The following is a 14584-nucleotide window of genomic DNA, read 5'->3' as shown; positions in this document are numbered from 1 at the left end:
CTGGATCTTAGCCCTGGGCTTGCACCACGTTCTTTGGCACAGGAACTAGGAAAGAGTTACTGGAGGTACKTTATTACTGACATGCATTTCACACGTGTCTCTGTGCACGAGTTCCTAGAAATGTTTTGACCATGAAGTGGTTCTGTGTGCTGCCCAGAAGGCAGACTTCCCGGTGGCCCAGCAGTGGARTAAAACCAAGGAGAGCCCTGGAAAAGAGGCCAAGGCTGCCCAGCAAAATGCCCCTGGGCTCAGCCARGAAGAATCTGCAAACAGCAGCCTTTGACTGCCTGGACTGGTTCTGTCCTGAACAGCTTCAAAGCAGCTGCCAAAACCCAACACAAGGAAGAGAAAAGGTGTGTTAAAGCTGCAAGGCAGTGTTGTGGAGAGCCAGCAACAGCCACTGCTTCCCTGTCTTGMAGCCAGCAGCTCTGCCTTGTGATCCAGCACAGCTCAGCACCAGAGCAGCGGGAGGAAGGAGAAATAGCCCTGTGACTAAAGGCAGTGCTGAGGTATTGCCACTCATGCCCGATATCACATTGATAACAGCACCAAGCCGGACTCAGCTGTGCTCGTGCCTCCCAGGAATGGGGCAGGCAGGGTGGGCAGCATGGCTGTCCTTCAGAGCAGAGCCAGGGAAACTCAGCACATACACAGAGAAGAGACTACTACAGGTGGAGTAAGGAGTGCTCCAGAGCTACTTCAGGAGTAGATAAGTACAGGAGTGGCTGCTACAGGTAGCAGTTGTATGCCAGGGTTAGTATCCACCATCAGCACACAGCTTTTCCACTGAGACTCCACCTGACCCCATGTCTACCCTCAGAGGTGGYAGCTGCTCTCTTCCATTTGCAATCTGTGGCTGAGCTGATTGCAGGTAACAGGAACAAAGAAAATGGTGATCTTCTCCTTGTAGGAAAAAAAGAGATTTATTTTCAAATGTAGGAAAGACAGTACAAGTGGTATGGTCCTTTATGTTCCAAGCCCTCTACTCTCAGTGTAAAGCAGCATGYTGTCCAGCCAGAATGTGTAGTGATTCCAAGATGAGTGAGAAGGTTTCACCAATGATTCCCTGGCTGGAGCTCTGGTTAAGGACTGTGGAGCAGTGTGCCAGCACACTGCTGCAAGGGCAGTGAATCCCCTTTAAAAGAAAGATCTTCTTGACCTTGTCTCAGCTTCTGTTCAAGTGCTCCTGCACTCAACAAAAAAGACTTCAGTTTTATTTCTTACTGCCCAAGCCCACCTTCCCTTGGCTCCCAGAGCAGCAGATACACAGGACCAAAATAGAGGRTATTTGAAGAGAAAGAGGTAGGTAATCAGGTATTAGTGACAGAACAGGTTGTTGGGAGATATCCAGTTTGTGRCTGTTCACAGTGCTAGGTGAGGAGTCTCCAGGAACATGGAAGAATGGAGACACAGATTGTCAGGCACTGTGGACCTGTGCAGAGTGTGACTGCTCCCATCCTCTTCTCTCTGCCAGGATCAGACTGGTCCAGACACTGCAGTCACAGCACAGCTCAGTGCTGAGGAAGGTTAACTTCTGCATCAGCCTTGCCTAAAAGCACAAGGCCAGCAGGGTTCAGGGGAGAAAAAAAAAAAGTTAAAAAAAGGGAAGAAGTCTGCCGTATGTCTGGACWTGTTCATTAGGCAAGGCCCAACAGCACTGGAAGAGGACAGGTCTGAGCCACTTGGACCTGCAAGACAGTCAAGAAACACAACCCATTGGAGGACATCATTCAGCCATCCCAGCACAACAAGCTTGCTGTTATGTGTGCAGATCCCACGTGTTTTATCTTCCTTCTGCCTAAGCTCAGACACAGGGGCATCCCTGGGTACATCAATGAATGACACATGCAGGAATGAAACAAATCAAACACTTCAAGGAGAGGATTTTCTCAGCTATCAAATAGATCCTGTCTTTCTCAGCTATGAAGAGAAAGACAAGACAGATCCCAGCTAAAAAGCTTTGCTCCAGCATGAGTCCCAACATGGGACCATGCTTCCAAAAGCTGGCAATCCTGGTGCATGACTGGAAGCCCTGAGTGGGTCAGCAGCCAAAAGCATGGTCTTCTGATCCCTCTCCACTCTCAGCTGACCCATACCCAGATCCTTCCAGAGGTGTCCAACAGCACCACTACAGCTCCCAYCTGCCTTCAGCAGCTGAGTGGGACAGGGGAGCTGCACATCCACTGGATATTTCAGATAATGAAGAGTCCGTCAAAAAGCCTCTCCCGGCCCAATCCACACTCCCCTAACCCACCCACTCAATCCCAGCTGTGTTTCCGCTGCTGAGACTTTGTTCAAAGTGCTCTTTACAGCAACAAAGTTGCTGCCTTTCCCCAMCTTCTGAGCTTCCCTTCAGCTCGCTGCCCCTGCCACCCCAAGGGGCTCCCTGCCCAGCCCTTCTCTCCGCCCCACTGAGCCACTGCAGCTGACTATTGAGGCATGCATTCTGGTAGCCCTCGTCCTCCCAGCCCCAGGCCTCCAACAAACTGTGAGCTCCCTCCAGCAGCCTCACCATTGCACTGCAAGCACTCTGCGCACCACAGCTGCTGGGAACCCAAACTTAGGCTCATTTTCCCTGGTTTTCCTCGTCTCTTTGTAGCCCTGGGATGAGAATTGGCTGCAGGTCTCTGTTTTTTCCTGCTCTATTTCTACACAGCTTGTGGCCAAGAGATGCCACAGGTGGAACACGAAGGAAAGTGTTCCTTTGCCCCTCCATTTCTCAGGAAGCTGCAATTGCTGTTTTCCCTCTTGTGCACCATCTCCTCTTACCGTGTCGCTCAGGCTGTGCATCCTCACTGCAGAGAGCTCCTCTGTTTAGACATGTTCACAGGAGTGGAAGTGAACTGTGGTGAGAAGCAAAGAAACAGCATTGAGGGGAGCACAGGCTGGCAAGGAATATTCCAAGGAATTCAGTTCTGATCCCCAGATCACCAAATAAAACCTAGGACCCAGGAGCTAAGAAACCAAGTGCTACTTGTGGAAGCCGCCCCTCTCCCACCCCTGACAGGAAAACTCCATTTGTCCCAGARGGGTTGTGGCTTGGCAGAGGACATGCCCCCGGTCACCTGCTGGATTTCCTGCATTGCCAGGCGTATGGAAGAGCGGAGGCGAGGAAAGGCTCCTTGGCTACTCTCTTCAGAGCTTGGCTTTGTCCTGCTTTTSTCTGGGGTTTGTTGGTTTTGGAAATTCTTGGTCCTTCTGAACCACTGTAGAGCAGGTTTGCTGGTGGAAGTCACAGGGGGGCAGGACTGCTTCTCTGGAGGGGTCTCCCCCTTGTCTGCTGGTGAACTCAGTGTGAGGCACTCCAGATTTTCGTAATTCAAACTCTCACTACTCTTCTGGAAAAAGAAGGAGTGAATTCAGCAGTGGTTTGCAGACCCTTCACATGCACTGAACAGCAMAATGAGGAGAAATACCCAGCTTTGTCCGCTGCTGACATTCTGGAGGCAGGGGGACATCATCCACCTGCCAGTGCCTCTCCCCCACCCCAGCACTCCCCTGCTAGTAGCATTTCCCAGTGCATGCAGAAGYAGCCAAGCTGCTTGGCCAGAATGGGACACCCCTCCACAGAAGCACAAAAGAGCTGCTGCTGTGACTTTAATCACTAATTTAATGACTTTAATAGTCTATGACCTATCCTCTTTCCCTGCTGCAGACCCTTGATACTCACCTGCCCGCAGGGAACAGTCAGTATCTCCATRAAGGGCTGGATGCCCACGGTCTGGTGATAGCGAACCAGCTCGGTGAGCGAGGYGTGAGCCCGGTCCTCCCCCAGGATGACGTAGCGTGCGTTGGGCTGCATCTGGATCATGTAGTGCCGGCAGCGGCCCTCACCCCTGGGGAGAGGGACAGGTACAAACAGTCACAGCTTGGGCCCTCAGCGTGCCAGAGCCCGGCTCCTGCTTCCTGCACTCGTGGTCTCCACAGGCCAGTTGTGATCCTCAGTATCACACAGAGGCAGGAGATGTGCTGTGCACTGCCATGCTGTGCTCACAGGGGCTGCAATCTCCGTGCTCCTTCCAGCCCGGTCTGCCTGATCAGCCATAGGGGACAGCTGAAACAGGACCTCTTCCCTTGGAGCCACAGCACCCCACCCACATGCAGGTCTGTTTCTCCTGCTCTTGTCAGCAAGAGACAATTCTGCAGCATCCTCTCTGCTACTATGAACTCTCTGAGGCACCCACAATGGGATAGGCTAAGCACCATCCTCACTGGAGTCCTCTCCTCCAGGTCATCTCCTCCAGTCAAGCAGTTTATAGAATCACAGAATTCAAGAATCCTATGACTGTAGAATTCTAGAATCACAKAATTCCATGCAGTGCTCAGTTTCACTCAGGCTGGAAAGGCCTTTAAGATTCTYGAGTTCAACCCWTAACCCAGCAYTGCCAAGTCCACCATTAAACCATGTCCCCAAGTGCCACATCTACAAATCTTTTAAATACCTTCAGGGCTGGTGACTCTACCACTGCCCTGGGCAGCCTGTTCCAGYGCTTGACACCCCTTTCTGTGAAGAAATTCCTCCTGACATTCAGCCTGAACCTACCCTGGCACAGCTTGAGGCTGTGTCTCCTTGTCCCGTTGCCAGTTGCCTGGAAGACAAGGCTGACCCTCACCTAGCTACAGTCTCCTGTCAGGAGCTGTAGAGAGCAATAATGTCTCCCCTGAGCCTCCTCTRCYCATTACCTACCGATATGTCAAGATGTAGCCTGGTCGGCTCTGGCTGATCCGAACAAGGAAGCAACCCAAAGGCTTGTCAATCAGCAAGTTTTCAGCTTCTCTGGAATCAGGAAAGAGTTTTTCAGCAGAAAGTCAGCAGCTGGCTTGCCACACAGCAGGGATTCATTCCTTATCTCATGTGTGTCTCACAGAAGTGTCAAAGGGATCCAAGAATCTGCCCCGTGTGTTTTTAGCTACAGGTCTCCTGACTCAGGGTTGGTGGTGCAGGAGGCATTAAAGGCTGAGGAAGCACAACACTCTCRGCCAAACTCTCTCCAAGCAGGGCTGCTCCAAACCTGCTCCAGAAGTCTGATTAGTGCAATAGCAACAGCTGCCTTCCAGCATCAAGCACCTCATAAAGCATCACTGAGATGAGGAATCTGTGCATGTGTGCACCTCCTGTGGCCCAGGGATGAAGAAATCAGGATGCTGTGGGGTACTGGGTAAGCCCAGTGCCTTGGAAAAACACCAACTTGGATTACACCACTGGCTTTCTAAACTTCCTGCTGGAAGGAGGTCTTCCCCCTCTCTGCCCAACAGACAAAGCTCTGCTTTGTGTTTGTCATGTGCCTTGCTCCAGGCTAAAGGTGGCTGCAAATCACCAGTGCAATTTGGGATTGTTCTGGCTGCTCCATTTCATGAAGCTGAGCTCACACTGCTGTAGGGAGACTTAAGTCTCTGCTTGAGTGCCAGTATCTTTGGGAAGGATCTTCCATACCCTGTGTTGTGCAGTACTCATGGTTAGTCTATATTTGAATTTAGACAGTTCTGTCTTCCAGGCATTAGTTCYTCTACTGCATTATTTGATCAGTGGACAAAAGCATAAACAACTTGATAATTGGTAATTATCAAGGTTACGGACCTGATAACTGTCTTTAAAAAAATTAAAAGGAAATGCAGCTACCAGGGAGTTATAAACAATCTTAGTGTTTTTCACACCGTGTAATGTCTCTGAACAATGTACACACTGATAACCTGACAAAATTCAGGAACCTGTGATCTAATAGCACCAAAGAAGAATACAGCTCAAACAGAAAAAAGTTAGAAACTGGAGCAAGATGATGAGGGTGCTCAAAGGGCAGCACATTGACACAGAGATCCCACCAATTAYGGGATATTGGCAATTAAAAAATGTGGAGCAACACAGATCAATTTGCACACAGCTGAAACTATAACACCATCCTGCTCCTATCTGATCACTGGCATAATCAGCATTTCTCTGATTCTCACACTTGTTGGAAAATCAAGTGTGAAGTGTGAGGCAGAACTAGAGAAAAACGATAAGCATTTAAACGAAGTATTGTGAACAGCTCCATAAGAAAGATGGGTTTAGAGGATACCTCTCCCAGCCTAAGGAGAAGTAAATGCCACCTATGCTAACCTCCTTAGATGGCCAGAGATATCAACAAAAACCCTTCCTTTTCCTGTGCCTGGGGACTTTGGTGGAATTCTGCCATCGGGTACTCACTAAAGCCCCTCTTAATAATGTTTAAAATAAAAGTAAGTTGAATTCTGGGGTCTTCTCCCGACCTGAAATACCAAAAACACTCATAATGAACTAACCCACAAGTTCATTTTTATGTCTCTGGAAATGGTTCACAACAGGGCAAATGCATGTGTGTATTTCCTTCCTGATTTCTTACAAGCCCCTCTTCTCTACAAAGGATCTGTATTTAGGGACCCAMAGTGGATTTATTTACTATGAGTTTCCATTATCTTTCAGTGGATCTACCTAAAATTTCAGCATTTGCAGCCTAYGAGAAGGACTTGTAAGTTTCCCCCTAAGGGTTTAAGGGATTAAAARGGAAAACTTAAGCAGATCACTCCCATTCTTTAAGGAAACAAAGCCTGGCCAATGCAACCTACGCAGTCCTCTTAAGGAAGCAGCGGCTTCTGCCTGTGGCTACTGTGTCCAKAGCACTCACCTCCGACTGATCATCCCATGCAGCCAGCTTGGAAAGGCCCCATCATCCTGCATGACCTTCTGGGCCTGTGTCTCYTTGAACCAACGGAGAGTTGCTCCTCTCTTGAGTTTCCTCATTTTTGCTTCTTCTCCAGTCTGTTCCTCAGTTCCCAGAACAGGACGAGGCACAGAAGGGTTCAAGAAATTATCAAAAGGAGTGGACTAAAAATAAGGAGAGAGGGAAAGTCAGCATAAAAGTAAAGTCAAAGGCATGGGACATTTGAAGAGATCACTTTGGCAGGTAACCGCATTCCTGAGTCCCCTAACACAAGATCAGTCCCCAGCCTACCACACGTTGCTTTCAGTTCCTCCAAGGACCATGATTTTTAATTAACTACAGTAGAAAAGGACTCACACTTCTCACACAACAATGACAATGCTATCTTGGGGCCACATGCAGGAGGACATGTGCCTGCAGGAGGTGGATGGAGCAGGGAACCAGCAYGTCTGGCTAAGGGGTCCCCAGCAGAGCCAATATTGCTACCTCTGTGAGTTTGCTGCGGGGCCGTGGCACCGGTGGCTGCTGTGACTTAGCAGAGGGATGAGGAGCAGGCTGAGGGCGCCTCTTCCGTGGCATGGGGACTGGAAGGGAGTTTCTTTCTGAAACAAGAAGAGATGAATAGGTGAAAACTAGCATCCAAGATYCATGAGATCCATCCTCCWCATGACTAGGACRATAACAGGCTCTGCTCTATRGAYTATATGGGAAAAACACAGCTTTGCSCTCCTTCCAGCACAGCCAGGCAAACAAACTTCACCATGCTGCTTCTGCACCCCACAGACAAACCCACACTTCCAAAGAGCAGAAACATCATCAGCCCCCTGCCCACCACACTGATGRGGCTCCCAGTTCTGGGGAGCCAGGGCAAACCATCATCACTGGACTTCACAGCACTTCAAGGTGGTCATCACACCACTGGACACACACAGGGGCACAGGGGCAGTGGGAGTGGGAGCAACTCACCCTGGGCTTCTGCTGCCAGTGCCAGCTGCCGGATTCTTTCTCGCTCTGCCTCGTCYTGTAGCTGCTGTGCTTGAGCCCTCAGCTCAGCCACCAGTTTTAGGAAACTCTTCTTGCACCTGAATCCCCTAAAAACTGTTCAGAGAAAAGTTTGGTTAGAAAAAAAATGCTATTCATGCCTGTGCTTCTCCCAAGGAAGAACACTGTGTAATAGTCCTTCATCCAGTGCAAAGCCCTCAACAYGTGCATCATGTTAATGAAGAGCCATGGGTTACCATTACTCATCTACTGTGAGCAGGCAGTCAAAATTCTGCGAGAACTGAACTGTCTTCTATTCTCTAACCTGCCAGATCATGGATTTATAGAAATCAGATTACAGATCTGATCTCTAATGCCAGGGCTCTGAATACCTAAGAAAGACAGCCTCACAGACGGGCCTGTTAACCATCTACCTCTGGTACCCTTCAGCCACCATGAAAGAGACAGGATTTCCTTGATGCCAGCCCACAGGAAAAAAAAAAAAAACCAAAAACAAACACCAGCCACCACAGGGGTTACCAGGAGCATTACAGACACCGCATGATCCCACCTACCCTACCAGTTATTAAAGTACATGAACTGAAAGCTGCACCCTCTCATTTCCCACTACCCACACATCCTCCCCATGGATGACAACAATGCACAGCTTGTGACAGTCTGATGTTTGTCACACTGCACGGTGCATAGCTGGAAGCTGCTCAGATGCTCCAGCAGTGCAATAATCCATACAGGAGAATCCTCCTCCTCCTCTTCCTGGTTGCACAGTCCTCACATAGCCTGTGCAAAGGGAAGTACCAATCTGCCCACAGCCACTCTGAAGAAGCAAGCTGCTAGAGCAGATGCTATGTGGAAAGGAAAGAAAAAAAMCAGAACAAAACTTCACCCCCGTTTGCCTGTCTCTGAAAGTGGGAGTGAGATCTGCTCCACTCATTTCCCTCTCCCCAGTTCAACACAAGTCACAAACAATCCTTACTCAAGAGGASAGTGAGCCAGATCTCGGGACACAGCCAAATCATGTGCCTGGCCAGCTCAGCCCAGCTCTCCTGCACATGTTTTCCCTTTCCAAGGCTCACATTGTCTGAGGGCTCTCCCTGATTCAGGATGAGCGCTGGGGACACGGACATTTTGCAATAAGTCCTTTGACTTCACAAGGCTTTGACATAGAGATGGCACCTGCCCCACTCTCTGTCCTCTGCACAGGTGGAGCAGGGGCTSCAGAAAAGGTTTTCCTTGCCCTGGTCTGAGATCAGCACTGAGGGATGTTCCTGTCCCAGTGCTCACCTTTCTGTATGACAACTGCTGCGCTTTCCAGTCGCTCCACATACTTTGCCAGCTGCTCCTGATGCCAATATTTAAARAAAAGTCGTGACTTTCTGTGAAGTTGGGAATAAAAAGATGCAGTGAGAAATAGTGTTTGTCTAAATTTGCATCCCTCATCCTCTAAAGAGGCCATTCCTAAAGCCACAAAGTTCTCCCTGAAGAGAACCAGGTAACAGATCACACATATAAAATCTCTGCAATTTAAACCTCCCATTCCCAACAACAGTGATCCATACCTACCCACAAATCCAGCCTTTCAAGTCTGTGCTCTGCAGTATCTCCAAACAGCTGAAAGGGAGGAAAAAGATGAAATAAATAATTTTTCACCCAAAGCAAAAAACAGAGTTTTTAGGTGCAAAGGGGCAGAAAATGCCTCAGCAATTCCCAGTAGCCAGTATCTGGCTGTCAATCTGCAATACTCCTTGAGGTGCAGCTAGCATCACATTTGGGAAGAACATCAGCAAAGGGGCTCCCAGAGGCAGACTTACTTCAACTCCCTGGGAGGCAATTCTATTGAGCCTATTTTATTCTTAGAAGTGTTTTTCCTCATTTTGTTTCCAAGCCCTTTGGAGGACACAAGTTGCAAGGTCAGCACAGCAAGACTTCCGGGAGAAAGTCTGTTTTCCAATTCCAGTTTGATTTTGCAGACTCCAGTGATAAAATTTGGGTCACTCGGAAAGATTCCCTGACTCTTGGAACTGAAAGCAGCTCTAGCTGCTACACACAGACAGCTTCCTCCCTCTCCTGCTAATCCAGGCTGTGAAATCATAGTGACACTTTTTGCTAATATCTCACACAGGAAAGCAGAAGTGTTTTCCTTCTGTCTCAGCCAACTTCCACAGTGCCACAATTCATACCCACAGCAATTTTTTCTCATATGCATCCTATGATTTTTGTGTCTCAAAGCACACCACACAGCCTGTTTACAATCACCTCTACCCATCTGCGAGATTCTCTTGTAACCTCACTTGGGTTTGCAATTCTTACTATTCAGAAGCGTCAGGAAATTCAAGAAAGCACTGTGAAGGCAGGAGGAGCTACTGCCAGGAGAGAATTGTTCCAGGACATCATTCAAATCCTTTTCTTAAATCACTAAAAAAAACCCCTCAGCTGGCTTTCTTACATGATTCATTCCCACTATCAATCACAAYTGACACTGGCAGGAAGGAGAGGCTGGGAAAGTGGAGAGGAGGAGGTGGGGAACTGCTGCCCTAGATGTAGGAAGGAAAAAGCTGGCAGGGTAAAACTCTGTCTTTCTGCAGAGCTAGAAGGACATTTAGATGTGTAACAGTCAGGTACTGAAASCTGATGGTATATTTTGCCTGCACAGAGACAAAATTCTTAGATTAGAAACATCTCTAGCCTATGAGATATTCAGTGCTGTTCAGATATTCAATGCTTGTTCAGCATTGTCTTTATCTTCTTCTCCCATGTGGCCATGAGGGAAAAAGCCTGGAGAGGCACCTGACAGCTGTACTTGAGCCCCTGCCATGCTGAGTTCAGWGGGCACCTTTAAACACTATGGTCACTCCCTAAATTGGGCACATTGGTCAGTTTTCATTTCACTGCACMAGGCTTTCTTTAAATTGAATTTAATCAGTATGTAACAATTCAAGAAAGATTTAATTCAGCATTGTACTGAACACTTTTTAAACAGTAAATATCCTTGCCTGGGATTCATGTTCCTCATCACCACAAAATCCCAYCTTCTTTTTGTCTGTCCCCTTTACTCAGTTTGCTACGCTACTCAGAGTAAAAACCTCTGAAGAGCAAACCAAGACTGCACACAACAAAGTAAGTGCTCCTACCTTTCTTTTGTCAGGGGAACACCAGGTTTAACTAGAAGAATTCCGTATCTATGGAAAAACAAACCAACACAAACACGTAAAAGCCACATCCTTGATGGGTTGAGCTGACCCCTATCATCCTGACAGCAAACAACAATAAATCACAACCTTTCCCACTCAGCCTCCCACAGCAAATAACCCCATGACCTCAGACCATATGAACTTTGAAGAAGCTGTTTTACTCCTTGCCCATATCTGGTTATCAGGGTCATYTCCCTAATAATACTTAACAAGGAATATTCACAGGCTTTAACAGACCTTTCAGCAAATTCCTCAAAGGAGGGTCTCCAGGAGAAACCGTCTCTTCGGATACGGATTGTCTCCAGCAGCCCATTGTACCGGAGCTGAAGCAGCACCACAAAGARGATCAGAGAAACAAAGGAAAATAGGTCATTAGGATATGGGTTTGTTCCTTTGCAGGCAGAAATTACTTCACTCAGCCCTAAACTGCTTCAGTTCAAAATGAAAAAGTCTTTTTCAGAAAATGTTTCCTTGGTTAAGGACCAAGTTGACCACATCCTGTAATTCTGATGATTAACCACTCTGAGTAAAAAGTTGGAAACCATAAAAACCAGTGACTGAAATAATTTCACCTTCCAGCCATGGGTACTGCTGTGCCTCTGTCCCTTAGAGGATAGCTTTATATTTCCAAATCTGGACAYTGAAGTACTCTGAGGCATGGATGAACTTCCTCTTCATCCCATCCTTCTTTACATACATTAAAGAGGCCACTGAGTTTTCTGAACTCTTCCAATCAGTTTCAGTATTCTTTAAAGCATCTAGACCTCAGACCTGACAGAACGTCCAAATACAGTCATATCAGTGCATTTCAGAACCTATCAAAGCAATCCCATCTTGATTTCTATTCAGAGTTGCCCTGGCTGATGGGTGAGAGCAGTCTCCTCTGGGAAGCATTTTTTCCAGAGCACTGTCTGTACGAGTCCCCATCCAGGGGAGATGCAAAGGATGAATCCTAGTGCCCAACATGGAGGTCTCATCGCAGCCATGAAGAAGAAATGACAGAGAACCAAGACTGCAAAATCTGGACCTAGCAGTCTGTGTCATAAACACAACCAAGTACTTTGAATCTTTACACATACATGAAGTGTGGTCACTCTTTCTCTCACAAGGGGAGACTCAAAGTGAGTCAGCTTCCTCAGCCTTCTGGTGGAATCTGCCCTCCAGAGGATGGAGATGTGGCAGAAGTACTCTGCTTTTCCTCACCTGCAGCAGCACCACGTCATCGTCCAGAATGCCTGGCTCCTTCTGGCTGTTGGGCTTTATGCAGCGCACRAAGTGTGGGTTGGCAGAATACATCCTCTCCATGAGCACCATCAGGGAATGCTGGCAAGGGCAGAGGAAGATCAACAGTCCATCAAGCCAAAGCACTGCCAGATGTGCAATATCCTGCAGCAAGAACTGCTTTGTCACTGCACAAGAGATTCCTGGGTTCTGGAAACAACTGGGTCAGTCCTACCATGATCAGCCCTGTTTGGCAACCAGGAAAATCCCTATCTACGTCTGCTTTAGCCATGTTTAGCACTCTGGAAGCAGTGCAGTGATATTTGCAATGATAAAGTTATCACTGCTTTCATCTCATGGGGCATCCCAGGGCAGCAATACGTACCCGGAACTGAGCTCCAGCAGATTGTTTCCGTGTGCTGCTGAACTTGTCATCTGCTCCTGGTATGACCTGAAACCAGATCAAAACAAGGGATCAGCCCTGGAAGGAGTGCTTGATTGACAGCCAAAGAGCACTGCTGGAAAGCAGATGGTAAAAAATGAGGGAGAATGGATTTAGTGGGATGGAAGATATGTTAAACATGTAATGGCAGAAGCAAGCAGAAAACATGCTAAAAAACAAAGGAGAAACTGTTGCAAGTTGATTGCTGCCTGCTCTTATTTTAAACCAATTTCTCTCTGCTCTTTTTCAGCCAGTTTCTCAAACAATAATAATCAGGTAACATTTATCATTGTCATGTGGACCTGAAGTGCAATACCTTGGCTTTCACATGAGGCATCAGGGTCCCCGTCCTGGAGATAGTGGCTGGAAGGACAGAGACAATTAGGTAATTTTCTTGTTCAATTAGCTAATTTTCCACCTTTGCTTGTAACCAACCAGGGTTAAATATTCAAACCTCACTTCACATACAAGGCTCCTTACAAATACTGARCCAGACACAGTGTTAGGTTTTGCCATGTGGAACTACAAGGAAAGAGCTAAAAAAGGAAGAAGAAAATGCAAATGTATGAAACACACAAGGCAGGCAATATTATTTTCTGCCACTGAGAAGACAAGCCAATCAGGTAATTAAATAAAACTAAATGATTTTCAATAAAAGTATCATCAATGGGAATCTAACAGTGCAGAAAAAATGGTACAGGCAGTAAATGGGGAACTCACCTACAGCACTCAGGAGGTTATTTAAAGTGAGATAGCTTATAACCAATTCAGTGACAGGATGAGAAAATCAGGGAAGCATAATTTACTAAAGGAGCTAGTAACAACCTTGTTCACCTTTGATGCAATGGCTTCATGTGGATCATAAAATCACAGAATTTATGAGGTTGGGAGTATCCTCCAGAAGTCATTGGGCCAAACCCTTTGCTCAGCACCTAGAGCCATTGCCCACGACTGGACAACCAACCTGAGAACAGGTTGTGTCTGATGTTTATGAACTTTGAAAGAGTAAGGACTATGCTAAGTAGCTTCAGTAACAGTACAGAAGTAGTAATGAAGAAAGATAGTCTTGAGTAGCAGTTGAAAAACACAGGGGAGAACAGAAATTAAATTCATCAGATTCTTGTAAATCCCAGAAAGTGGCTTGGACTGAATGGGACAAAAAAACATTACAAAATTTCTATACAAGAAGTACTATGCTCAGCCAGCCAGTTTCCAAGGAAGCATCCACCTGACCCTTTCTCAAAATTTTTAATTTAATTAGAAGCCTTGGAGCATCTRAAGGCATACTGATAACTGGAAAAAGGGAGTGTAGTGGTAGGAGAAAAATAATGTATGACCTCAGAGTCTTTTAACAAGTTGTAAGAAGAAGCTATGGCCTTGACCAGCTTCATTTCTMGAGAAGAACAGAGAGTATAGAAAGAGTCAGTGGACACAGTCCTGTACTGGCCTTGGAGAAGATGGGATRACATCTGAACAGTGGCTAATTCTCTGGAAGGGGATATTCCATGGCAGGAATAAAGAGCTCTGACAGCTCAGTACATGCCAGCAGCCCTACTCCAGGCTGCAGCCTTCCCAGAGTCTCCCTGGGGCTGCCAGAAGTGAAACACACTCGTGAAACACATGAACATCATGCCTGCACTTAACTCTTGCCAAGGTGGGCCTTGGCTCCTGATGGATGTGCAGAGGGACTTGCCTGTGAACAGCACACTGAGCAAGGGGGTGACACTGTTGATGAAGAGCCCACGGATGTTGGCTGGCAAGGTGTCTCTGTTCTTCTCTAGAAAGCCCCTGGCAGCGTATTGTACCTGSGAAAAGGGCAGCAAGTCACTAAAAACAGCAGTTCTCATGAAAAGAGAAAAGGCTGTGAAAGCCTCCTCCACAGCCTGCCAGGAGCTGATCATATGTTAAACTGAATGTTCTCTGGCTTGCACACGAATTCTTTAAACATACATGCACCCCACTCAGATGCCAACCCTGAGGAATAAAATCATGCACATGGCAGAGGCATCAGAACACAAGAGTGCAGCACAACACTAAGGCATCCACCTTTTACA

General features: G+C 47.3%; 1 protein-coding gene across 1 annotated transcript in view; it reads right to left on the bottom strand.

Annotated features, from left to right (window-relative positions):
* Positions 1-668: 668 nt before the first annotated feature.
* LOC130575580 (myosin-IIIb-like) overlaps positions 669-14584 on the bottom strand; it is a 26470-nt gene continuing 12554 nt past the window's right edge. The window contains exons 15-30 of the mRNA XM_057369552.1: positions 14224-14335; positions 12847-12893; positions 12474-12539; positions 12071-12190; positions 11105-11190; positions 10808-10855; positions 9240-9287; positions 8961-9052; positions 7644-7775; positions 7164-7279; positions 6642-6841; positions 4688-4777; positions 3671-3836; positions 3066-3338; positions 2770-2843; positions 669-1688 (exon numbers count right to left, since the gene is read on the bottom strand). Coding sequence (XP_057225535.1) covers positions 2793-2843; positions 3066-3338; positions 3671-3836; positions 4688-4777; positions 6642-6841; positions 7164-7279; positions 7644-7775; positions 8961-9052; positions 9240-9287; positions 10808-10855; positions 11105-11190; positions 12071-12190; positions 12474-12539; positions 12847-12893; positions 14224-14335 — 1647 coding nt within the window. The 3' untranslated portion in view covers positions 669-1688; positions 2770-2792. The remainder of the gene's footprint in view (positions 1689-2769; positions 2844-3065; positions 3339-3670; positions 3837-4687; positions 4778-6641; positions 6842-7163; positions 7280-7643; positions 7776-8960; positions 9053-9239; positions 9288-10807; positions 10856-11104; positions 11191-12070; positions 12191-12473; positions 12540-12846; positions 12894-14223; positions 14336-14584) is intronic.

Source organism: Malurus melanocephalus, unplaced genomic scaffold, assembly GCF_030028575.1.
Source record: "Malurus melanocephalus ecotype Western Australia unplaced genomic scaffold, MMel_1.1 scaffold_113, whole genome shotgun sequence".
Lineage (NCBI taxonomy): Eukaryota > Metazoa > Chordata > Aves > Passeriformes > Maluridae > Malurus > Malurus melanocephalus.
This window is presented reverse-complemented; position numbering and strand designations above follow the sequence as displayed.